Source organism: Odontesthes bonariensis, chromosome 15 (genome assembly GCF_027942865.1).
Source record: "Odontesthes bonariensis isolate fOdoBon6 chromosome 15, fOdoBon6.hap1, whole genome shotgun sequence".
Lineage (NCBI taxonomy): Eukaryota > Metazoa > Chordata > Actinopteri > Atheriniformes > Atherinopsidae > Odontesthes > Odontesthes bonariensis.
The window spans coordinates 38060040-38086680 of NC_134520.1; the positions used below are offsets into that span (position 1 = coordinate 38060040).

The 26641-nt window shown below is 48.4% G+C and overlaps 2 protein-coding genes across 2 annotated transcripts in view; one reads left to right on the forward strand and one right to left on the reverse strand.

Moving 5' to 3' along the window:
- On the reverse strand, window positions 1-26062 carry map1sa (microtubule-associated protein 1Sa). Its single transcript, XM_075486133.1, has 7 exons — window positions 25913-26062; window positions 19156-19257; window positions 9938-10020; window positions 9723-9863; window positions 6325-9370; window positions 4891-5105; window positions 1-2236 (listed from the first exon to the last, which is right to left on the reverse strand). The coding sequence occupies exons 1-7, from the start codon at window positions 26037-26039 to the stop codon at window positions 2081-2083; spliced, it is 3870 nt and encodes a 1289-aa protein (XP_075342248.1). The 5' UTR covers window positions 26040-26062; the 3' UTR covers window positions 1-2080.
- A 513-nt stretch (window positions 26063-26575) lies between these two features.
- trmt13 (tRNA methyltransferase 13) overlaps window positions 26576-26641 on the forward strand; it is a 10223-nt gene continuing 10157 nt past the window's right edge. Inside the window, exon 1 of the mRNA XM_075486138.1 lies at window positions 26576-26641. This exon is cut by the window's right edge and continues 71 nt beyond it. Coding sequence (XP_075342253.1) covers window positions 26599-26641 — 43 coding nt within the window. The 5' untranslated portion in view covers window positions 26576-26598.

Genomic DNA, 26641 nt, shown 5'->3' on the forward strand with positions numbered 1-26641 from the left:
TTGAACTCTGTTAAACTCTGTTTATTTTAGTGTTTCAGACACGGTTCCATGTGGGGACAGAAACATGAAAACATTTCAGAACCACCAACACATCAGGAGGTCCAACAGAACTAAAGTTTAAATCTGAAATCCAGGACCAAACACTGAAAAAGGTTTCAGTCAGAAAAGTGTCGACTCATGCAGGAAATGTTGCTGAAACGAGACCTTTTGTCTCAGTTATCTGAAGCTCAGACGGTTCAGAACCGGTTCTGGTTCTGCTCGTACCAGACGTCGCTCTGATTTAAAGACACTTTGGAAGAAAAGCTTCTCTCAATAAATAAGTTAAAGGTTGAAATGTGTTGGTTTCATTTCAGTTTCTCACTTTAAAAACAGGCGAAAGATGACTGTAAGGTCTGACTACAACTCCCATGATGCCATGCAGCGGCTGAAACACCAGGAGGGACAGAACGCTCAGATCCTCCCTTTGGCTCATGGGTAATGGAGTTTTAGAGCTGATCTGAGGTCCGTTCAAAGCTTTGTATGATCTGTGAAGATGGAACCGCCTGCTGGATCAGAACCTTCAGTCGCAGAACCGTCGCTCGCAGAACCTTCAGTCGCAGAACCTTCGCTCATGTTTCTCTCTCTCAGCAGAATGTGTTCAAAACCGCCTACTTCTCCCACTACTCCTACTAACTTTAACTTTTTTTAAGTTCCCGGATGCATACTAGATTCTCCTAAATGTTGGGTATGCATCATGAGGTTACTACTCATACTCAAACTACCCAAGATGCAACGTAACGTGACGTCGCCGATCGTCATTTCCTGTCAAAACGGCAGTTTCAAGCTAGCTACAACGAGGGTAGGTTCACTTCCTGTTTTCAAAACAAAAGCACCAATTGTATGGTAATGGCTTTCCCTATGATAAAAGGCAACGGGTATTTTATTTTGTGAAAATAACCGGAAGTGCGTTAGCTCACTGCGGCTAGCTTTAGTAGCGCCGAATTCGTGGGAACAAAATTGTAAACAGCCGGTATTTTGTCAGGTTTTCAACACGTTGGGGATCTAAACGACTACTTTCTCACCTGAAAATGTTTCAAATGTTGCTAAAGTTTACAGAGTTTAGAGCTTAAGGGAAATCAGCTTCAGGCCAGCTGATTTCGGCTCGGGCAGGAGCGAAATGCATTGTGGGTAAACGCTCTGCATACTGTCTGATCGATGAGTATGCAGAATGTAGTATGCAGAATGTAGTATGCAGTATGTAGTATGTAGTAGGCGGTTTCGAACACAGCCCAGGTGTCTCTGGCCTGGTGTTACGGTGCTTGTTGTCCCCTCTTTCCTGTCCTCTCAGCCCCCAGCTGGTCCAGGCAGATGGTTCCTGGTTCTGGTTCTGATGGAGGTTTGTTCCTGTTCAAAGGGACTTTTTCCTCCCACAGTCGCCTCGTGCAGCTCAGGACGGGGGATTGGATCAGAGAGAAGTTTCCTCAGAAACTTTTCACGAACATAAAGTCATTAAATGTTTACTTTCTTTGCTCCAACAGTTCTGGATGTTGTTATCGACAGCGTCCTTCTCAGGTCTGTAACCGTGAGATCAACCACCAAACATCACTTAGATATGAACAAAAACACAAGTTACAGACGATGGAATTCAAATAAAAAGGATCTGAGGGATTTAAAAAAAAAAAAAAAAAAAAAAAAAAAAAAAAGACTTTAAATGTTCGATAAAAGTCGAACGTTTCGTTTTATCAGGAGAATTTGGAGGGAAATCTGACCAAAAACTAACCAGGTGAGTGTCAGCTGTCAGGTTAACTGATGTTAACACCTGATCATGTGCCCTTGCCATCAACGATCAATGCTTCTGATCGAGTTCTGCGCAGCTGTTTGACTTTTGGTCCATGCTAACGGACTAACAGGCTAACGGCTAACGGGCTATGAGGCTAACGGGCTAACGCGATGCTCAGGTGAGCTGAAGGTGTTGATCCAGCTGGGGGTGTCACATAAGTGAGGGAAGTAGAGTTTCTAAATGAGCATGCTCGCTAAACGACAGCAGCCTCCTGAAGGCAGGTGGGCGGGGCCTGAGAGGCCAGGTGGGCGGGGCCTGAGCTCAGAACTCCACCTTACAGGCGGGGAAGGTCTCCTCCTGCATGGCGACGGTGCTGTTGCTGCCCAGCACGGTGACCGACAGCTCCTTCTGACGCTCGTGCGTCTCCTGGTACCACTCGTGCATCGACAGCGAATCAAAGGTTGGGATGAGCGTCACCTGAGAGTAAACAGGAGAAACGGACCAATCAGAGGTTAGCTGTAGGAGGGTGAGGACAGGTGAGAACAGGTGAAAACAGGTGAGGATAGGTGAGGACAGGTGAGGACAGGTGAGGACAGGCGAGGACAGGTGAGGACAGGTGGGAACAGGTGGGGACAGTCGAGGACAGGTGGGGACAGGTGAAAACAGGTGAGGATAGGTGAGGACAGGTGAGGACAGGTGAGGACCGGTGGGGACAGGTGAGGACAGGTGGGGACAGGTGAGGACCGGTGGGGACAGGTGAGGACAGGTGAGGACAGGCGAGGACAGGTGGGGACAGTCGAGGACAGGTGGGGACAGGTGGGGACAGGTGAGGACAGGTGAGGACAGATGGGAACAGGTGAGATCAGGTGAGGACAGGTGAGGACAGGTGAGGACAGGTGGGGACAGGTGAGGACAGGTGAGGACAGATGGGAACAGGTGAGATCAGGTGAGGACACGCGAGGACAGGTGAGGACCGGTGGGGACAGGTGGGGACAGGTGAGGACAGGTGGGGACAGGTGAGATCAGGTGAGGACACGCGAGGACAGGTGAGGACCGGTGGGGACAGGTGGGGACAGGCGAGGACAGATGGGGACAGGTGAGAACAGGTGAGGACAGGTGGGGACAGGCGAGGACAGGCGAGGACAGGTGAGGACCGGTGGGGACAGGTGAGGACAGGTGGGGACAGGTGAGATCAGGTGAGGACAGGCGAGGACAGGTGAGGACCGGTGGGGACAGGTGAGGACAGGTGAGAACAGGTGGGGACAGGTGAGGACAGGTGAGAACAGGTGGGGACAGGTGAGGACAGGTGGGGACAGGTGAGGACAGGTGAGGACAGGTGCGCACAGGTGAGGACAGGCGGGGACAGGTGAGGACAGGTGAGAACAGGTGAGGACAGGCGAGGACATGTGAGGACATGTGAGGACAGGCGGGGACAGGTGAGAACAGGCGAGACAGGCAGGGACAGGTGAGGACAGGTGAGCACAGGTGAGGACAGGCGGGGACAGGTGAGATCGGGTGAGGACAGGTGGGGACAGGCAGGGACAGGCGAGAACAGGCAGGGACAGGCGAGGACACGCGAGGACAGGTGAGGACCGGTGAGGACCGGTGGGGACAGGTGAGATCAGGTGAGGACACGCGAGGACAGGTGAGGACCGGTGGGGACAGGTGGGGACAGGTGAGGACAGGTGGGGACAGGTGAGATCAGGTGAGGACACGCGAGGACAGGTGAGGACCGGTGGGGACAGGTGGGGACAGGCGAGGACAGATGGGGACAGGTGAGAACAGGTGAGGACAGGTGGGGACAGGCGAGGACAGGCGAGGACAGGTGAGGACCGGTGGGGACAGGTGAGGACAGGTGGGGACAGGTGAGATCAGGTGAGGACAGGCGAGGACAGGTGAGGACCGGTGGGGACAGGTGAGGACAGGTGAGAACAGGTGGGGACAGGTGAGGACAGGTGAGAACAGGTGGGGACAGGTGAGGACAGGTGCGCACAGGTGAGGACAGGCGGGGACAGGTGAGGACAGGTGAGAACAGGCAAGAACAGGTGAGGACAGGCGAGGACATGTGAGGACATGTGAGGACAGGCGGGGACAGGTGAGAACAGGCGAGACAGGCAGGGACAGGTGAGGACAGGTGAGCACAGGTGAGGACAGGCGGGGACAGGTGAGATCGGGTGAGGACAGGCAGGGACAGGCGAGAACAGGCAAGACAGGCAGGGACAGGCGAGAACAGGCGGGGACAGGTGAGGACAGGTGAGGACAGGTGGGGACAGGTGAGGATAGGTGAGAACAGGCGAGGACAGGTGAGGACAGGTGGGGACAGGTGAGAACAGGTGAGGACAGGCGAGGACAGTTGAGGACGGGTGAGGACAGGTGGGGACAGGTGGGAACAGGTGAGATCAGGTGAGGACACGCGAGGACATGTGAGGACCGGTGGGGACAGGTGAGGACAGGCGAGAACAGGTGGGGACAGGTGGGAACAGGTGAGGACAGGTGAGATCAGGTGAGGACAGGCGAGGACAGGTGAGGACCGGTGGGGACAGGTGAGAACAGGTGGGGACAGGTGAGGATAGGTGAGAACAGGCGAGGACAGGTGAGGACAGGTGGGGACAGGTGAGGACAGGTGAGGACAGGCGAGGACAGTTGAGGACGGGTGAGGACAGGTGGGGAGAGGTGAGATCAGGTGAGGACACGCGAGGACATGTGAGGACCGGTGGGGACAGGTGAGGACAGGCGAGAACAGGTGGGGACAGGTGGGAACAGGTGAGGACAGGTGAGATCAGGTGAGGACAGGCGAGGACAGGTGAGGACCGGTGGGGACAGGTGAGAACAGGTGGGGACAGGTGAGGACAGGTGGGGACAGGTGAGGACAGGTGAGAACAGGTGGGGACAGGTGGGGACAGGTGCGCACAGGTGAGGACAGGCGGGGACAGGTGAGATCGGGTGAGGACAGGTGGGGACAGGCGGGGACAGGTGAGAACAGGCAAGAACAGGTGAGAACAGGCGAGACAGGCAGGGACAGGTGAGGACAGGTGAGCACAGGTGAGGACAGGTGAGGATAGGTGAGAACAGGTGAGGACAGGCGAGGACAGTTGAGGACGGGTGAGGACGGGTGAGGCAGGTTCACCCACCTGGACATTCGGCCAGCTGCTCTTGCCCTCCAGCAGAGCATCCAGGATGCCTCTCATGGCCGCCTCCTTCACGGCGTCGTCTCCGCTGATGATGTAATACGCAGAGCGCAGCCGCCTGAACAGGTCCAGGTCCACCGTGGAGGAGGCGGAGCCTGAGGGCAGGTAGGCCAGGTCCACGTACATCACGGAACCATCCGGACCAGCAGCCCTGGAACCTGAATGTCAGAAGAACACGTTAAAGCCGTATGCTATGAATGAGGCTCCGCCCAGGTGAGTCCTTACAGGACCGAGCAGGTGTGTGTTCAGGTGTAAAACAGGTGTGTGTCCAGGTGTGTGTTCAGGTGTAAAACAGGTGCATGTTCAGGTGTAAAACAGGTGCGTGTTCAGGTGTAAAACAGGTGCGTGTTCAGGTGTAAAACAGGTGCGTGTTCAGGTGTGTGTTCAGGTGTAAAACAGGTGCGTGTTCAGGTGTGTGTTCAGGTGTAAAACAGGTGTGTGTTCAGGTGTAAAACAGGTGTGTGTTCAGGTGTAAAACAGGTGCGTGTTCAGGTGTGTGTTCAGGTGTAAAACAGGTGTGTGTTCAGGTGTAAAACAGGTGCGTGTTCAGGTGTGTGTTCAGGTGTAAAACAGGTGCGTGTTCAGGTGTAAAACAGGTGCGTGTTCAGGTGTGTGTTCAGGTGAGTCCTTACAGGACCGAGCAGGTGCGTGTTCAGGTGTGTGTTCAGGTGTAAAACGGGTGTATGTTCAGGTGTGTGTACAGGTGTAAAACAGGTGTGTGTTCAGGTGTGTGTACAGGTGTAAAACAGGTGCGTGTTCAGGTGTAAAACAGGTGCGTGTTCAGGTGTAAAACAGGTGCGTGTTCAGGTGTAAAACAGGTGTGTGTTCAGGTGTAAAACAGGTGCATGTTCAGGTGTAAAACAGGTGCGTGTTCAGGTGTAAAACAGGTGTGTGTTCAGGTGTAAAACAGGTGCGTGTTCAGGTGTAAAACAGGTGCGTGTTCAGGTGTAAAACAGGTGTGTTTTCAGGTGTAAAACAGGTGCGTGTTCAGGTGTAAAACAGGTGCGTGTTCAGGTGTAAAACAGGTGCGTGTTCAGGTGTAAAACAGGTGTGTGTTCAGGTGTAAAACAGGTGCATGTTCAGGTGTAAAACAGGTGCGTGTTCAGGTGTGTACTTTCTGGCCTCTCTAAAAAACCTACTGCCCCCCCACTGCTGTACCAGAACTGGTTCTGACCCAGTCCAGAAAGTGATCACATGTAGAGCTTTAGAGTCTCTACATTGGCTTCAGTTTTCAGGCTCCTAACGGTATCAGCACTGACTGTTTATCAGAGCCTGATAGGCAGAACTCTCAACTTCTTCTGGGTTTCTGAATGGTCCCTAAAGTCAGAACTAAAACCCACTATGGTCCATGTTGGCCACCTGTTTTCTGGACTCTACCTGAGGACGGCAGCCTCGCAGCTCCACTTCTGGATGCAGGTGCAGAACTACGAGTCGAAGGCTTGGTGTCGAGGCTGGAGGTCACCCTCAGGGTCCCGGTGGAGCTGCCGGCCTTCGACTTTCCGCTGTGGGCGGAGCTGCTTCCCGACGCGGTCCTCTGCAGCGGCTTCTTCCGGGCAGCCGAGGCCTTCGGGCTCTTATCGGCCTCTGGGTCGATCATGCAGGCTCCGGGCTGGGGGGGCAGGGGGGGGAGGTCTTTAACCGGGGCCGGGGGCGGGTCGTGGGCCTGTCCCATCCGGTGGTTGAGGTGCCGATCGTGGATGAAAAGGCTGCTGGAGTCGTCGTCGGACTCCATGTCTGCGGTGATGGAGGGGCAGTCCTCGGTGCCAGGGGGGATATCCGAGTCCGTGGCGGTTGGGAGGGAGTCGCTGACCGATGTGGGCGGAGTTTCCTGGCTGCAGGTCGAGGGGCTGTCGCTGCTCTGATCCTGGGAGTGGTGGTTGTTGTTGTTGTTCGACAGGTCCAGAGACGGGCCGGTACCGAGGCTCGCCTGCTGCTGGTGGCTCTCTGGAGTCCTGGGATGCTGGAACTCGCAGGGGGAGACCAGGCACAGGTCGACATCGTGCGGGACGTCTGAGATGAGCTCCGACATCCCGTGGACACGGTCCTCCGGTCCGTTCCCGCAGCGTCCGTTATAGGACGCCTTGCCGCCGAGGTCCGGGTCGCTGGCGTGTCCGTTGGAGCCAACTCCGGGCAGGACCGGCTCAGAGGACACCGACAGAGAATCCTCGACCTCTGTGGAGTGAGGCGAGCCCACCTCGGCCGGCAGGGACGTCAAGGTCGCCGAGGAGTCCGCCGTCATGTCTCTGACGGGGCTGAGGGTGAGCAGGCTGGACTGCTTATCCTGAGAGGACGTGGAGTTTTCTAGACCTTCCCTCAGAGAGCTCAGGTCCGAGGTCCGGCAGGAGCCTCCTGGGTTGTAATCTTCGAAGCCGAGACTGGACCCTCGGGCCTCGAAGCTGCCGTCCCCAACGAAGCCCCGAGTGTCTTCGGGGGACGGCTGGAACGGGGTGTGTCCGGCGCTGTTGGGAGCAGAGTCTGCAGGGGAGACCGGCTCCAGAGTCTTCTCCTCAGCGCCAGGTCCGTCTGCCAGCTGGAATGTGGTCGGAGTCAGGTCGAAGTTGACGCTGAGGTCACCTCTGGGGGTTTTTTTGGTCGGAGGCGAGGCAGTGGCGACCCAGCCCGGGTCTGCTCCCACAGAGCGGAACTTCTCTGGACTCTCTACGGCTGAGACCTGGTTGTTGTTGGCCTGCGTTTCTTCAGAATCGGTCCTTTTGGAGTTCGGACCGCTGTTGCCATTCTCATCTTCCAGGCGGAGTCTTTCGAATTCAGCCGTCATGTCCTCGGGCGTTGATACCTTGGACCGGTCCGCCTCCTTTGGACCAGTCTTACCTTTGGTCCCTTTGCTCAAAGTGTCCTTCTTTGGAGGAGTCCCGTCCTTTTTGACTGGCCCACTTTTACCTAAAGGCTTTCTCGGTTCAGTGCTCGCCGTGGCCGCCAGACTCGAGGCTCCGCCCACTTTCTTGACTTCTTTCACAGCCTGCTTGGCAGGTTTCTTCTCCTCCTCCATTTTCCCCTCCTTCTTACCGTCTCTTTTGGCTTCAGGTTTCTGCTCCTTCTTTGGTTTTGTGCTTGTGATTTCCTTCTTCTTCTCTGCGGCCTTCTCGTCCTTCTTCTTCACTTCCTTCTTGTCCTCCTTTGATACATCTTTCTTTGGAATGATCTTTTCTGCAGGTTTTGCCGGCTTGGACTTAACCTCTAGCTCCTTCGGTTTGTCCTCCTTTCTTTCTTTGGCTGTGGACTCACCAGCTGCCCTCGGCTTGGTCTTCGTCTCTAGCTTTTTGCCATCGACCCGCCCGGGTTTGTCCTTCTGTAAGGCACTAATTGGTCTCAGGTCCTTGGACTGGGACTTAAGGCTTTCTCGACTCTCCGCGCGCTTTGGTTGCTTTTCGTGTTTGAGCGATTCGAGGTCCTTCAAACACACGGACGGGTGTTTGAGGAAGTCTAGGTGTTTGAGTTTTTCTAGTCCGTCCAGGATTTTGGTCTGTGGCGTGCACCCTGGGAAGAGGACCCTGATGATCTTCTCCTGGGGGTTGGAGGGGTGCCACACCAGCAGAGCACAGATGGAAACAAGGCACGGCAGGTCCGAGCCCTTCGCATTCGAGCCGCCGTTCGGCCAAAGCTGCGTGAACTCCTCCAGCTCTTTGCTGCCTCGGACCGGATTCAGGGCGTACAGCTCCAGACGGCCCACCCCCATCTTCTGAAACAGGATAACCGGCTCGATGTTGGCCCCGCTGGGCCGGCTCAAAGGTTCCGGTTTGATGGCGAGCTGCTGTAAGCGCTGGAAGGTCAGTGCCACCTGGTCGCACCTCCGCAGCTGGCCGGGATCCGGCTGCACGGACTTCAGCCGGTCGGGGACGTTGAGGAACACCACCCCGAGCTCGGGGGAGATGAGCTTCTTCATCCAGTCCTCCTCGGAGTGCGCCCCCGCCGCCTCCCGGTCCTGCTCGTGCACCTTCCTCAGCAGCAGGCTGTTCAGGCCCGGCAGGTTGTCCACGCCGGCGTGGGTCAGCAGCACCGAGTCGATCCGGTCCAGGTGCCGGACCAGCTTCCAGAAGCAGGAGCGGGCGTCGGAGCCGCCGTTCACCAGGACGTTGAAGCCGTTGACGGCGAAGAAGGCGGAGTCCCCCCTGCCCCCGGGGAAGATGTAGCAGCAGGGCCGGGACAGCTTCAGGAAGCCCACGGTGCCGGGGGGCTCCAGGAGGTCGAAGGGGGACTCCGGCTCCAGAGACTCGGAGAGGTACTCCGTGAACTCCTGGAGACCCTCCATCTGAGGGAACACCGGGGGGGGGTTGATCCGGATGGAGATCAGGTCCTGCAGGGAATGTTTCTGCAGCTCCGAGTCCTTCCAGAGGCCGTGGGGGGGGCAGCTGAGGGTGAGCTGGGCCTTCAGCGCCGGGTCCGCGGGACTCAGCAGCTCCCGCACCTGCACACACAAAACGTCCGGTTCTGGTTAAAGTTCTGTTGGTCCAGAACATCTGGTTCTAGTTAAATTACGGTTCTATTGGTTCAGAACATCTGGTTCTAGTTAAATTACGGTTCTATTGGTTCAGAACATCTGGTTCTAGTTAAAGTTACGGTTCTATTGGTCCAGAACATCTGGTTCTGGTTAAAGTTACGGTTCTATTGGTCCAGAACATCCGGTTCTGGTTAGAGTTCTATTGGTTCAGAACATCTGGTTCTAGTTAAAGTTACGGTTCTATTGGTCCAGAACATCTGGTTCTGATTAAAGTTACTGTTCCATTGGTCCAGAACATCAGGTTCTGACCCGTTCTTACCTCCTCGTCGGCGAGTATCTGGACAAAGTCTCTGAGGGAGAAGCAGCCCTGCTGCAGCACAATGTCCCCGCTGTCCTCAACACACTGACCGGCCAGAACCAGAAGTTTGTGTCGGGCTGGGTCGCACAGCAGCCGCCGCACCTGAGCGCCAACACAGGAGAGAACAGAGTGAGGCGGCCGGACTCACAGAGGAAGTCTGTTTTCTGGACTCTCACCTCTGAGCAGAGAAAGTCGTGGGCCGGGTTCAGCACCACCTGAGCGTCCAGGACGTCTCCGGCGTGCTGCAGCGTGCGCTGGCCTGCGGGAACGACAGCAGCACATCACCGTCAGACACGGGAAAACATCTAGATCTAGATCTAAGATCTCGTCCTTCTTTTCCAGGATCTAATGATACAAACTAATCGAATGACATGTTTTAGGAAAAAAAATTTCACAAAAAAACAAAGACTGGAAGAAAGTTCCCTCCTGGGCACAGAACCGACCGGACAGAACCAGCTGGGAGCAGATTACAGATAAATAACCGTAAAATAATAAATAAATAAATAAACAAACTACCTCCTGCTGTTTCCCTGCTTTCAGATTATTCTGCGTCTGTGGAGCTGAAGCTAATAATGTGCCTCCTCTGCTGGATGGGGGGGTGCTGCCCCCCTCAGGCAGGGGCGGGGGAAACCCTGTGCATGTGTGTGCGCTCAGCAGAGTCTCAGCTGACTGCCTTCATGTGTCTGAGTTAAACAAGCAGCTCTCTGAGCAGCAAACAGCTGGAACGATTCATTGAGATCAGACCCCCCCCAGGCCACGCCCCCGTCGACGCAGTCACTTCCTTGATCTGGGAGCTTCAAAGTAAGATGAGGGTTGATCTACTACTGTAGACAACAAAGCAAGGCTGCTCAGTTTCTCCATTGATAAAATAAATTCACAACTCTACAACATAAAAATTCATAAAAATCCATGTAGAATATAGCATGCACTTTGTTGTCTACAGTAGTAGATCAACCCTCATCTTACTTTGAAGCTCCTATTGTACTACTGTAGAAGTTTGGTGTCATGGCATGTGATTTTAGTGTGGTAATTTTGGAGATACTGCCAGGGTCCGTTAGCGCTTGTACGAAGCTATTCGGGATAACTCAGTAACTCAGCTGATGTTCAGCCAATATCGGAAAAACTTCGGGTGGGCTACTTGGCTGGATGTCACGGTTCAAATGACCCCAGGTTGAATCTACTCCGGAGTATCACTAAGTACTAGGGGTAGGCGAAAAAAATCAATTCATGTATATATCGCGATTTTTTTATGGGATGATTATAAAAATAGATTTTTCTCCCCTGAATCGATTATATTACGTCACATGTAGAAACTTCATTAATTCATTACATTAAAGCTGCCGTCGGTAGGTTTTCAAAATTCCGAGTCTAAAGTCGGAAAATTCGAACTGATACAACTTTCAGGTCCCTCCCCCTCTGTGGACGAGGTTGTGCACGTGAGTTCACACCAGTGTGCGCGCACACAAGCTGGGGGCAGACTCACGCTCAGCATGGAAGACGTGGTTGGTGACTGTTCTGCTCAGATAATAGATAAATAATAAACCTAACGTGATTGGTTAAAAACAGCCGGGAGCGCTCGATTTTTGCAAGCACGATTACAGGCTTCAGAGGGAGCTACAGAATTCGGGATTTTTCCTAAACAGCCTATTTAATATTCTATTTCCAGAATCCCATGACAGTTCAAGCTAATATGACTAAAAAAAAAGTTGCCGATGGCAGCTTTAAGCCCACATTTGTGCTGTGTGGACATTTCAATTAATTTTGTAACTTTAAAAAAAAATGCTGTACATGTTAAGTACCTCTTTTTGTCTCAATTGAAATAAATGTCAGCTGCTGGACGGACTGACACAAACTGATGTGCATTGCTTATGGGAACGACATTCATTCTAGAAGTGTACGATTCAACTCGTTTGTTTTTTAAGGAGGAAGAAAATTGCAATTACTGATTATATCGAATCGCAACATTTGTAGAATCGCAATTATCATTATATTGTCTCCTCAACTGACGCTGTGACGCTTTGCGGTAAGACGTGTTGCATCACTTCCTGTTACCTTGCTCGTGCACTGTGGAATTTCTTGCTCCGCTTGGAGTACTGATAATCACTTTATTTCGATCTATAACTTACACAATTTTGCATAGTTAAACTCTATAGCTTACCGTTCTGTTCTAACACACTCCTACAGATCTTTAATCTTTATTGTCACTTTTTAGCGGTGTGTCTGGTTCTCTAGCGTAGCATGGCTACCGGTTCTCTTCCTCCTTCTCCTGCTTTCACCTGCTCCGTGTGTCAGATGTTTAGTTACTCCTCTGCCTCCTTTAGCGATAATGGTACATGTAACAAATGTAGTCTTTTTGTAGTTTTGGAGGCGAGGTTATCTGAATTGGAAGCTCGGCTCTGCACTGTTGAAAATCAACCGATAGCGAGCCAGGCCCCTTTTGCCAGTGTGGAGCCACCAAGCGTAGCTAGCTCCATTAGCCTCCCCCTAGCAGAACCTGAGCAGCCAGGATTACATCGTGGCTGGGTGACTGTCAGGAAGAGGCATAGCTCTAAAGTCAAGCCCGTTGTTCACCATCGACCTGTCCACGCTTCTAACAGATTTTCCCCACTCAGCGACACACCCGCTGAGGATAAAACCCTGGTAACTGGCAGCTCTATAGTCAGAAACGTGGCATTAGAGGCACCAGCGGCCATAGTCAAATGCATTCCAGGGGCCAGAGCGGGCGACATAGAATCCTATTTAAAACTGCTGGCTAAGGATAAACGTAAATATGGTAAAATAGTTATTCACGTCGGCGTTAATGACACCCGGTTACGCCAATCGGAGGTCACTAAAATTAATGTTGCATCGGTGTGTAATTTTGCCAAAACAATGTGGGACTCCGTAGTTTTCTCTGGACCCCTGCCAAATCTGACCAGCGATGACATGTTTAGCCGCATGTCGTCCTACAATCGCTGGTTGTCTAGATGGTGTCCAGCAAACAACGTGGGCTACAGAGATAATTGGCAATCTTTCTGGAGAAAACCTGGTCTGATGAGGAGAGACGGCATCCATCCCACTTTGGAAGGAGCTGCTCTCATTTCTAGAAATATGGACAAATTTATTTGCCACCCTAAAACATGACAACCCAGGGCTCAGACCAGGATGCAGAGTTGTAGTCTTACACACTTCTCTGCAGCTTCCCACCTGCTGCTACCCACCCAATCAATGAACACAAAAGGAGCAAATCCTCTTGTGCAAAAAGAAATTATTAAAACAAAAACTTTAACTAAACAAAAACATCAAACTATTAAATGTGGTTTGCTGAATATCAGATCTCTCCTTTCGAAGTCTCTGTTAGTGAATGAGTTGATTTGTGATCATCATATTGATATATTTAGTCTTACAGAAACCTGGCTGCAGCAGGAGGATCATGTTAGCATCATGTTAGCATCATGTTAGCATCATGTTAGCATCATGTTAGCATTAATGAAGCAACTCCCTCTGACTGTTTAAATGTTCACGTTCCTCGAACCACAGGCAGAGGAGGAGGAGTGGCAGCTATCTTCAGATCAGGGTTACTCATCAGTCCCAGACCCAAGATTAGTTTGAGCTCTTTTGAATATCTGATTCTCAGTTTTTCCCACGCAAAGTGGAAATCCCAGAAACCTCTTGTGTTTGTTGTTGTGTATCGTCCACCTGGCCCTTATTCTGAGTTTCTGTCTGAATTCTCAGAGTTTTTATCCCAGTTAGTGCTGAGTACAGATAAAGTCATTGTAGTGGGTGACTTTAATATTCATGTAGATGTTGAAAATGACAGCCTGAATATGAACTTTAATTCTATATTGGACTCTATTGGATTTTCTCAGAGTGTACACAGACCGACTCACTGCCTTAATCACACCCTTGATCTTGTTCTGACTTATGGCATTGAGAGTGAACAGTTAACAGTGTTCCCTCATAACTCTGTCTTATCTGACCATTTTCTGATAACCTTTGAGTTTACATTACTTGACTATACAGTTTCTGAGAAGAAATTTACGTATAGAAGGTGTCTATCAGAGGATGCTGTAACCAGATTTAAAGAATTAATTCCATCATCCTTTTCTTCACTGCCATGTGCAGATATGACAGAGGACGACTACATAAACTTTACTCCAGCAACACTTGACTCTCTTGTTGACAGCACTATAGTTTCAATGCGTACAGCACTGGACAATGTTGCCCCTCTGAAAAGGAAGGTAATCAGTCAGAAGAGGCTGGCTCCTTGGTATAATTCACAGCTGCGTGCTTTAAAGCAGACTGCAAGAAAGCTGGAGAGACAGTGGCGTTCCTCTAATTTAGAAGAGTCTCAGTTAGTCTGGAAAGATAGTTTAACAATGTATAAGAAAGCCCTTCGTAAAGCTAGAACTGCTTATTATTCATCATTGATAGAAGAGAATAAGAATAATCCCAGGTTTCTTTTCAGCACTGTAGCCAGTCTGACTAAGAGTCCGAGCTCTGCTGAGCCAGTTATTCCTTTTACTCTCAGCAGTGATGATTTCATGAGCTTCTTTATTAATAAAATTGTTTCTATCAGAGAGAAGATTGATGGAGTCCTTCCCACTATTATTAGTGATGTATCATCAAGTACAGCAGCTTTAGAAGTATCTTTAGAACCTGATTTATATTTAGACGGCTTCTGCCCAGTTGATCTCTCTGAACTAACAACAGCAATAGTCTCTTCTAAACCATCAACTTGTGTTTTAGACCCAATCCCAACCAGACTGTTCAAGGAGGTTTTCCCATTAATTGACACTTCCATATTGGATTTGATCAATCTGTCTTTGTTGACAGGATATGTACCTCAGACTTTTAAGGTTGCTGTAATTAAACCTTTACTTAAAAAACCTACTCTTGATTCAGAAGTGTTGGCTCATTATAGACCTATATCCAATCTCCCTTTTATGTCTAAAGTTCTTGAAAAAATAGTTGCAGCTCAGCTTTGTGATCATTTACACAGTAATAATCTGTTTGAAGAGTTTCAGTCAGGATTCAGAGTGCATCATAGCACAGAAACTGCACTGCTGAAAGTTACCAATGATCTCCTCTTAGCCTCTGATAGCGGACTTGTGTCTGTGCTTGTCCTGTTGGATCTCAGTGCTGCATTTGATACGGTCGATCACAGTATCTTATTACACAGACTTGAACATGTTATTGGGATTAAAGGAACTGCATTAGGCTGGTTTAAGTTATATTTATCTGATAGATTTCAGTTTGTTCTTGTAAATGAAGAATCTTCCTCACACACCAGAGTAAGTCATGGAGTTCCCCAGGGTTCTGTGCTTGGACCGATTCTTTTTACTTTATACATGCTTCCATTAGGTAACATTATTAGACAGCATGGCATAAATTTCCATTGCTATGCTGATGATACTCAGCTGTACTTATCTATAAAACCAGATGAACCCAATAGGTTGGTCAGACTACAAGCATGTCTTAAAGACATAAAGACCTGGATGACTCAGAACTGTCTGCTGCTAAATTCAGACAAAACTGAAGTCGTTATCTTTGGACCTGAGCGTTTCAGGGAGAAATTGTCTAGCTATATAGTTACTCTAGATGGTATTTCCTTGGCTTCTAGTTCTACAGTGAGGAACCTTGGAGTTATTTTTGACCAGAACTTATCATTTGACTCGCATATAAAACAGGTTTCTAGGACTGCCTTCTTTCACCTTCGTAATATTGTTAAAATCAGGAACATCCTGTCTCAGAGTGATGCAGAAAAACTAATTCATGCATTTGTTACTTCAAGATTGGACTACTGTAATTCTTTATTATTGGGCTGTCCCACATATTCTCTGAAAAGCCTTCAGCTGATCCAAAATGCTGCAGCCAGAGTTTTGATGAGAACTAACAGCAGAGATCATATTTCTCCAGTTTTAGCTTCTCTTCATTGGCTCCCTGTTAAATTCAGAATAGAATTTAAGATTCTTCTCCTTACATATAAAGCTCTTAATGACCGAGCTCCATCATATCTTAAAGATCTCATTGTAAGATATTTTCCTAACAGAGCACTTCGTTCCCAAACTGCAGGTTTACTTGAGGTTCCCAGAGTTTCTAAAAGTAGAATGGGAGGCAGAGCCTTCAGTTATCAGGCCCCTCTATTGTGGAATAAGCTGCCAGTAAATGTCCGGGAAGCAGACACCCTTTCCACTTTTAAGACCAAGCTTAAAACTTTCCTTTTTGATAAAGCTTATAGTTAGGGATGGCTCAGGTGATCCTGAAACATCCCATAGTTAAGCTGCTATAGGCCTAGACTGCTGGGGGGCCTCATCTGACACACCTTTCCTCACTTTACTCTCTTTATGTATATGTGATATTATTGTGGTCATTAACTCGTGTTTCCCTGTTCCAACAGATATCCTTTGAATGGTGTTACAGTGCCGCCGTCGCGGTGGCCCCCTGCCCCCCTCCCCCCCCCTTTTTCTGTCTTCTCAAACCCCAGCTGGTGGAGGCGGATGGCCACCCTTCCTGAGTCTGGCTCTGCCAGAGGTTTCTTCCTGTTAAAAGGGAGTCGTTTCTCTCCACAGTCGCCTCAGGCACGCCGCTCAGGCCGGGAGATTGGACCGAAAAACAAAAAGTTTTCAGTGCAATCTGTTGGTTTTCTTAGCTAGGAAATTGTTTTTGAATTGGCTCTATATGAACGAATTGGATTATTTTATGAATTATGATTATTATTAATTAATTGAATTCCAATTGGCTTGAATTGGACTTACTATATAAGTGCCTTGAGATGACATTTGTTGTTTTTGGCGCTATATAAATAAAAATGAATTGAATTGAATCAAGAATCGTGATACAATCGAATCGTGACCAAAGCATATCGTCCCACCCCTATTAAGTACTGTGGCACTGTATGGGAAAGGCATACTCCAGCTCCCAGTATCTGGTCTAGTAGAGGAGTTTAAATGTACTAAAGTTAGGACAGAGCTCCTGTTAGCTGGGAGTAAAGATGTGGTAGTTAGTAAGGTGGTTCCAAACCCAACCAAAGGGGAGGAAGTGGAAACCAAGAACGGCAGCTCAGGAGGCAGAAGTAACTCTCAGGCTGTGTTCGAAACCGCATACTTCTCCTACTACTCCTACTAACTTTAACTTTTTTTAAGTTCCCGGATGCATACTAGATTCTCCGAAATATTGGGTATGCATCATGAGGTTACTACTCTTACTCAAACTACCCAAGATGCAACGTAACGTGACGTCGCCGATCGTCATTTCCTGTCAAAACGGCAGTTTCAAGCTAGCTACAACGAGGGTAGGTTCACTTCCTGTTTTCAAAACAAAAGCACCAATTGTATGGTAATGGCTTTCCCTATGATAAAAGGCAACGGGTATTTTATTTTGTGAAAATAACCGGAAGTGCGTTAGCTCACTGCGGCTAGCTTTAGTAGCGCCGAATTCGTGGGAACAAAATTGTAAACAGCCGGTATTTTGTCAGGTTTTCAACACGTTGGGGATCTAAACGACTACTTTCTCACCTGAAAATGTTTCAAATGTTGCTAAAGTTTACAGAGTTTAGAGCTTAAGGGAAATCAGCTTCAGGCCAGCTGATTTTGGCTCGGGCAGGAGCGAAATGCATTGTGGGTAAACGCTCTGCATACCGTCTGATCGATGAGTATGCAGTTTGCAAGTATGTAGTATGTAGTATGTAGTATGTAGTAGGCGGTTTCGAACACAGCCTTAGACATGCAGAGATTGTGGGTAATGTGCAAATAGGCCGGGGAGGCTTGGGGCTTGGCCCAGGCAAACCAGTGTGGAGTAGAGCAGGTCCCAAGGAGAAGAGAAAGCTAGTTGTTGAGCAGGTTCGTAGACAGGAGGAAATGTTAAGGGGTGCAAAGGCAGTGGCTCAGGCTAAGCAGGGACGGTGGTTGAATTGGGAAGGTGTAGAGAAGAAAAAGCTTAGTTGGAAAGAACTGTGGAGTATGGAGGAAAGGAGTATTAGATTTTTGATAGGGGCAACATATGATGTATTGCCAACTCCCCAGAACCTAAAACTCTGGGTAAATGGAGACCCGTTATGTTCGTTATGTTCAGGTACTGCAACTCTAAGACATATTTTGTCAGGTTGTAAGGTTAGTCTGTCACAAGGCCGGTATCCATGGGGACATGACCAAGTATTAAGAAGCTTAGCTGCAGGTGTTGAAGATAAACGAAGGGCGGTAAACTTAGGAGGGTCTAAGGTGAAGAGAGTGGCAATTCAGTTTGTTCCAGAGGGGGAGAAAGTTAAAAAGACGATAAGGAGGCACGGCAGCTTGGAGGATGCTTGTGATTGGGAGATGCAGGTAGATTTAGGAAATAAGCTTGTTGCGCCCCAGGAGATAGCCTCTACAAATCTAAGGCCTGATATAGTCTTGTGGTCTTGGAGTAGAATGAGAGTCTATTTCATAGAGCTGACTGTTCCTTGGGAGGAATTAGTAGCAGAAGCATATGAAAGGAAAAAGCTTAGATATGTGGAGTTGGGGGCAGAAGCAGAGCAGCGAGGATGGAAGGTTAGATTCTGTCCAGTGGAAGTAGGATGTAGAGGATTTGTTGCAAAGTCTGTTGTCTCATTGCTGAGGGAGCTGGGTGTAAGTGGGCAGAGTGTGAGGACAATAGTGAAAGAGCTGTCAGATGAGGCAGTAAAGTCCAGTCAGTGGATTTGGATTAGAAGAAGCAATAGCAGCTGGGGGCCCAGCAGGGGGGGCACTTAGGGTAAACAGACTCTTGGAAAAAGCAAAGCAGAAGTTCAAGATATTTAAGTGGAGGGTTTGGCCCATGTGAGCCTTTTGAAACCAGGCGGCCATTTTAGGTGAGTTGGCCTGTGTGGGTTTGTTTTTGCTGGCATTTTTAGTGATTGTAGGACTGTTTAGGTGAGTTTGTCTGCTGAATCTGCTAGTGTGTCTTGTCTTGCCTCCACCTCTGGCACCCTCTATACTTTCATTACCCCCTACCCGAACCAGGGTTTGAATTCCATTCCTACTTATCTTTACCTCTACTTTTTCTACCCCCTACCCGAACCAGGGTTTGAATCCCCACCCCGCTGGGACTGGTGTGCAGTTGGTGAGAGGCTGGGGTAGCTGGTGGTTGTGGAAAAAAGATGGTTGTTGTGGTGTGAGGAGCAGTGATGGCTGGCATTAGGGGGGTGACTCTGGGATGCCAGAGTCACCCCCCTACCTATTCCTAACTTTAACTTATTTTAAGTTCCCGGATGCATACTAGATTCTCCTAAATGTTGGGTATGCATCATGAGGTTACTACTCATACTCAAACTACCCAAGATGCAACATAACTTGACGTCGCCGATCGTCATTTCCTGTCAAAACGGCAGTTTCAAGCTAGCTACAACGAGGGTAGGTTCACTTCCTGTTTTCAAAACAAAAGCACTAATGCGTCTCACCTGGAACGTCCTCCGACTGGAAGGCCGAGTGTCTGCAGACGAAGAGCTTCAGCTGCTGATCCAGAACGCCGACGTCCAGGTTCACCGGCCAACAGCGCACACCTGCAGCACACAGGAAGCACCGTCAGCACCATCAGCACACAGGAGACACCATCAGCACCAATAGCACCATCAGCAAACAGGAGACACCATCAGCACCATCAGCTCACAGGAGACACCATCAGCACCAATAGCACCATCAGCAAACAGGAGACACCATCAGCAAACAGGAGACACCATCAGCACCATCAGCACACAGGAGACACCATCAGCACCAATAGCACCATCAGCAAACAGGAGACACCATCAGCAAACAGGAGACACCATCAGCACACAGGAGACACCATCAGCACCAATAGCACCATCAGCACACAGGAGACACCATCAGCACCAATAGCACCATCAGCAAACAGGAGACACCATCAGCAAACAGGAGACACCATCAGCACACAGGAGACACCATCAGCACCAATAGCACCATCAGCAAACAGGAGACACCATCAGCACCAATAGCACCATCAGCAAACAGGAGACACCATCAGCTCACAGGAGACACCATCAGCACCAATAGCACCATCAGCAAACAGGAGACACCATCAGCAAACAGGAGACACCATCAGCACCATCAGCACACAGGAGACACCATCAGCACCAATAGCACCATCAGCAAACAGGAGACACCATCAGCAAACAGGAGACACCATCAGCACACAGGAGACACCATCAGCACCAATAGCACCATCAGCACACAGGAGACACCATCAGCACCAATAGCACCATCAGCAAACAGGAGACACCATCAGCAAACAGGAAACACCATCAGCACCAATAGCACCATCAGCACACAGGAGACACCATCAGCACCAATAGCACCATCAGCAAACAGGAGACACCATCAGCACCAATAGCACCATCAGCACACAGGAGACACCATCAGCACCAATAGCACCATCAGAACCAACAACACCATCAGCACCAATAGCACCATCAGCACCAACAACACCATCAGAACCAATAGAACAATCAGCACCAACAACACCATCAGAACCAATAGCACAATCAGCACCAACAACACCATCAGCACCAATAGCACCATCAGAACCAACACCTTCAGAACCAATAGCACCATCAGAACCAATAGCACAATCATCACCAACAACACCATCAGCACCAACAACACCATCAGAACCAACAGAACCATTAGCACCACCAGAACCAACAACACCATCAGCACCAACAACACCATCAGCACCAACAGAACCATCAGCACCATCAGAACCAACAACACCATCAGAACCAACAGAACCATCAGCACCATCAGAACCAACAGAACCATCAGCACCATCAGAACCAACAACACCATCAGCACCAACAACACCATCAGCACCAACAGAACCATCAGCACCATCAGAACCAACAACACCATCAGAACCAACAGAACCATCAGCACCATCAGAACCAACAACACCATCAGAACCAACAACACCATCAGAACCAACAACACCATCAAAACCATCAGCACCAACAGAACCAACAGAACCATTAGCACCACCAGAACCATCAACACCATCAGAACCAAAAACACCATCAGAACCAACAGAACCATTAGCACCACCAGAACCAACAACACCATCAGCACCAACAACACCATCAGCACCAACAGAACCATCAGCACCATCAGAACCAACAACACCATCAGAACCAACAGAACCATCAGCACCATCAGAACCAACAGAACCATCAGCACCATCAGAACCAACAACACCATCAGCACCAACAACACCATCAGCACCAACAGAACCATCAGCACCATCAGAACCAACAACACCATCAGAACCAACAGAACCATCAGCACCATCAGAACCAACAACACCATCAGAACCAACAGAACCATCAGCACCATCAGAACCAACAACACCATCAGAACCAACAGAACCATCAGCACCAACAGAACCATCAACACCATCAGAACCAACAACACCATCAAAACCATCAGCACCAACAGAACCATCAGCACCAACAGAACCAACAGAACCATTAGCACCACCAGAACCATCAACACCATCAGAACCAAAAACACCATCAGAACCAACAGAACCATTAGCACCACCAGAACCAACAACACCTTCAGCACCATCAGAACAATCAGGATGCGCTTCGTCAGGCTTCACAGATCTGCTTTGGTTTCGTCTGTCGGACTTGGAAACATCACAGCAGACTGATCAGACCAGGCTTGACCAGGTGACCTCTGACCTCTGACACTAAAGACGGTCTGTGTTCGCTTTCAGAGCCGAGGATCTCTGGACTTCTGTGGTTCTACAGAACCGGGTTTCAGCAGCTGATGAAGACCTCAGGAGCAGCTACACCTTTTGGGTGGTTGCTCTGTGTTCTGAGGTTAAAAACCTTAAAGTTAAAAACCTTAAACATTAAAGTGTGACTGTGCAGAAAGCAGAACAGATCCCAAAGTTCAGGCTGAGTCCAGCTTCCTGTGAGCTGCTGAAGCTCTGAATGATGCTTCTGCTGGAAAGTCTGTCTGAGCTCTTCTTTCAGGTAAATCTCTTTGTTCTTTACGGGGAACTTTCTATTTTTGATTCATTTCTAGAAACCTGAAACCACTAATCCACCAAAAGCAGGTTCTGATGTGCTTTCTGTGGGACGGGTCACATGATGCAGTGATAAGCTGAACACCATCGTGTCCTGATACAGCAACAAGAAAACTGAGTTTACCTCAGAGATAAAGAGAAAAGCTCAGTTTCTGCTGTCAGGACGTCAGAGCCTCATTCCACCAAAGGGTTAGAGTTATCTAACTAAGAGTTATCATCTAACCTCAGACTGAGCCATCAGGCAGATTAATCACCGGCCGCAGAGTCACATGACTGCTGCTCCTCACAAGTACAGAAAGATGGCTGCTAACACTAAACACATCAGTCACAGTGAGACAGATAAAACACACACACACATACAGTTTTATCAGTCAGAGTGAGACACACACACACACACACACGCACACGCACACACACACACAGTTTTACCCATAGATGTGTATAGAATCATAGATATGTGTAGAACCATAGATGTGTATAGAACCATAGATATGTATAGAACGGCTCGATGTGTTGCGTCTGAGTTTAGAACGTCCGCACCAGTCGGCCATCTTACCACAGGGTGAGATGTCCGGGAGACAGTCAAACCTGAGGTAACCATAGTTACGGTAAGTGATCTGCTCTGACGCTATTACTCTTATCTCGCAGAAATCTCCACCATTTTACACTGTTTGTTTTCTAATAAACGTGATTGCCGTGGTAATAATTCTGGATGATTGAATATGTTGAAATGGTGGCATAGATATGTAGAATGGCATTCTATACATATCTATGGGGTAGGGGGGTCACTGTGCAATAATTCACGTCACTACTGTGCAATATCTTATCTATTTATGGTCAGACTATGTGCATACAATGTGTAATTAACACAAGTGTAGTGCATTATGGGCAATAACTCAACCATAGTGCTATAACTTAGTTTATTTAACTCTCTTTACTTTGTATATCTTGTATAGCCTATATTCTTTTTTACACTTTGTTTTAGATTATTCTATATTAATTATATTTTAATGATATATTATATTAATTATTCTATATTATACTGTATTTTAGATTCATAGAGATCCTATGTGTGTGTTTGGAGCTACTGGGGACTTGAATCTCCCTGAGGGAGTCATCCCAAGGGGTAAATAAAGTTCAGTCATGGGGCAAATAAACCTGAAATATTTACGTTTTTCATTTTAAAAAATAAATATGGACTTCGTCTGTAGTGTGATAATTAGCTTACTACTTTGATGTTTATAATAACCTAAACGTTTGAGAATTAAGCAAGTTATGTCTTGAATGTTTCACCATCAACACAATGTTGTCGGCCAGAGAGCTGCCTGTGGTAAGATGGCCGCCATCTGCGAACGTTCCACTCCGTTGCCCAGCAACGCGGACGAGATATCTAGCCATTCTATACATATCTATGGTTCTATACATATCTATGGTTCTATACATATCTATGGTTCTATACATATCTATGATTCTATACATATCTATGGTTCTATACATATCTATGATTCTATACATATCTATGATTCTATACATATCTATGGTTCTATACATATCTATGGTTCTATACATATCTATGGTTCTATACATATCTATGGTTCTATACATATCTATGATTCTATACATATCTATGATTCTATACATATCTATGATTCTATACATATCTATGATTCTATACATATCTATAGCCCTTTTTCCATCAACGACATGATTCGCTTTAATTTGATGCGCATCAAGAAGTTAGTGCGATACATGTGATGGAAAAACGGTTAAATCGCTAGAACGCCTGTTTTGTCGCATTAAATCAATTCGCTCGAAATAGGTGGTTCAGGGCTAAGTTGTATCGCTACAGAAGTGATGGAAAAGGTTAATGCGATTCAGACTAGCCACGCATGCGCAGATGGTATTGGTAAAGCGCGAGGATTCGAATGTTGTTGTTGAGCCGCTCAGCCGCCCCATTTCACCTATCCTGTCGGTATCAAAACAGCAGCAACAACTAGTAACAACAATGTCCGATGATAAAAGAAACAACTGGTCGAGAGCAGAGACTCTGCTTTTTTTAAACACAATTCGGGAGGTCCTGAAGCAGCATAATTAATTCTCGCCTCGCTCTCATCGATGAGAGCGAGGCGAGAATTACGGATGCGGATGAAGGATCCTCCTTCTTAAATTTCTGACGGCTATTATAAGCTGACATAGCAGCACTAGCAGCATGTTTAGTCCTATCCTACGGTCCATAACTCTAAATAAGTAACTAGCCTAATAAATAAAACGAAAGCCGGTGGTGAAAAGGTACGTTGCCTTGAAAGTTATAGCAACTGTTATAACAGGAGGCTGACAATAACAGCGCGAGCAATTAAATTCCCGCTACCGAGCATTCTAATTCGCTACAATTCGCCACTTTTGTAATGGAAAATCATCTGGTCGAGTCAGAATAATGCGCATCAGCACGTTCCGGTGATGTCATTTTATTTCGCTAGAATCGTCCTGTTTGATGGAAAACCAACCGAACGCATCTTATATCGCAACAAAGTAATGCGATATAACTTTTAATTCGCTACAGAATCTGATGGAAAAAGGGCTTATGGTTCTATACATATCTATGATTCTATACATATCTCTGGTTCTATACATATCTATGATTCTATACATATCTATGGTTCTATACATATCTATGATTCTATACATATCTATGGTTCTATACATATCTATGGTTCTATACATATCTATGATTCTATACATATCTATGATTCTACACATATCTATGGTTCTATACATATCTATGATTCTATACATATCTATGATTCTATACATATCTATGGTTCTATACATATCTATGGTTCTATACATATCTATGATTTTATCAGTCAGAGTGAGACATCTCTCCACGTTCCTCCTATCTCTGTCAGATGAGCCGTTTCCTGTCCAAACAGGAAGTTGATGATATTTAGAAACACCACTTCCTGTTCGAGTTGCTTAAAATGTTCTGAACACACACCGCTGTTTCTGTATCTCTGTGGGGACACAACGCAGGTCCAAGAACCCGAAACAGAGCGGGCCCAGGTTCTGAGGAGGTTCTGAGGAGGTTCTGTCCGCTTTGGAACCGCACGCAGGTCCAAATCACCCAGAACCGAGTCCGACAGGTTCCACTGCTGCAGGGGCACGTTGCTATGGTTACGATGAAACCACCCGGGGTCAGAACCACAACCAGAACCGTGTGGCGGTCCAAACAGAAGCCCAAAGGTTCTGGTTCTGCCACCAAGGTTCTGGAGTTTTACATTAAGCTGAACCTGCCAACGCACAGAGAAACCAGGTCCAACACAGGCTGAGACCAGAACCAGACCAGAATCAGGTCAGAACCAGGTCCAACACAGGCTTAGACCAGAACCAGGCCAGAACCAGAGAGGAACCAGACCAGAACCAGACCAGAACCAGACCAGAACCAGACCAGAACCAGGCCAGAACCAGGTCCAACACAGGCTGAGACCAGAACCAGACCAGAATCAGGTCAGAACCAGGTCCAACACAGGCTTAGACCAGAACCAGGCCAGAACCAGAGAGGAACCAGACCAGAACCAGACCAGAACCAGGCCAGAACCAGGCCAGAACCAGGTCCAACACAGGCTGAGACCAGAACCAGGCCAGAACCAGAGAGGAACCAGGTCAGAACCATGCCAGAAGTTAACCATGAACTGGACCGGAAGTTATAAATCATATAAATCAAGTTATAAAGTTTTTTAAATGCTAGTTTTAAAATGTAGCACTCTGAGGTCATTAAATTGATGTAAAGTGCTTTATAAATAAAATATATTATTATTATTATTATTATTAAGTTAACCAACATGCTAACAATTACTCGGGCTGAAGTTAAAAGTGATTAAAAGTGTTTTACTGTCAGTATAAGAGCAGCTCAGAGACCCAAAAGTACCGAACAGACGCTCCTGGTTCAGCACACCACGCTGAAACCCGCCAGAACTCCCGAACCAGGAGACAGAACTCCCGCACAGGGAGCCCGAACCCAGCGGCCGAACTTCCCCTCCCTCCACTCTTATTGTGAAGGCTCCACTTCCCGCCGTGAGGTCCGGCCCGGTTCCGCTGCCCCTCCAGAACCCGCTCACCTGAGTCTATCTGCCGCAGCAGCCGCTCCAGCAGGCCCGCGGGCCGCAGCGCTCCCACCACCACCAGCACCGAGTAATCCGGCCGAGAAGAACCGGGACCGCCGCCGCCCCGCTCCGCCGCCATCATGGCATGGACTGTCCGCTGGTGACGTCATCACGCACGGTCACGCACAGCCACGCCCACGCTGGGAGACAAGAGGCGGGAACTCTGTTACAACTAGTGACAAACTGGCGACCAATCAACAACGAGAAGCGAGCCACTGACCAACCAGAGGGAGTGAGGGGCGTTCAGGTACGCCTCGGGAGATATGAGCACCAACAGCGTTTAACGGTTTAACAGTTTAACGGATTTAACCGCTGAAAACTGAGTAAAGTCAACGTTTTAGGTAGTTATAGTTCAAGTTGTTGATATAGTGAAATTCACAGGGTCACAGGGGGATTCAGGGTCACCGGCTGAACCAGAAAAGAGCTCCTTTAACTCATATAAACTTTAAATCATCTTTAAAACGTTATAAAAAAGACGAGATGGCGGAACTTTCTTCTTTTTCATGTGTTGTGTGCCCTGAATGTGATCTTTGTTTGTTTGTTTACATTCAGTACTGTTATTTGGTGTTGCCAGTGCCTGACGCTGGCATGTCCAACAGTTTATGTGAACCCTGAACACCTCGTGCCTCCGTGTCTCCAACATGGCGGCGGCCCCGCTGCCCGGCCGGTGCGGCTTCTTCGTGC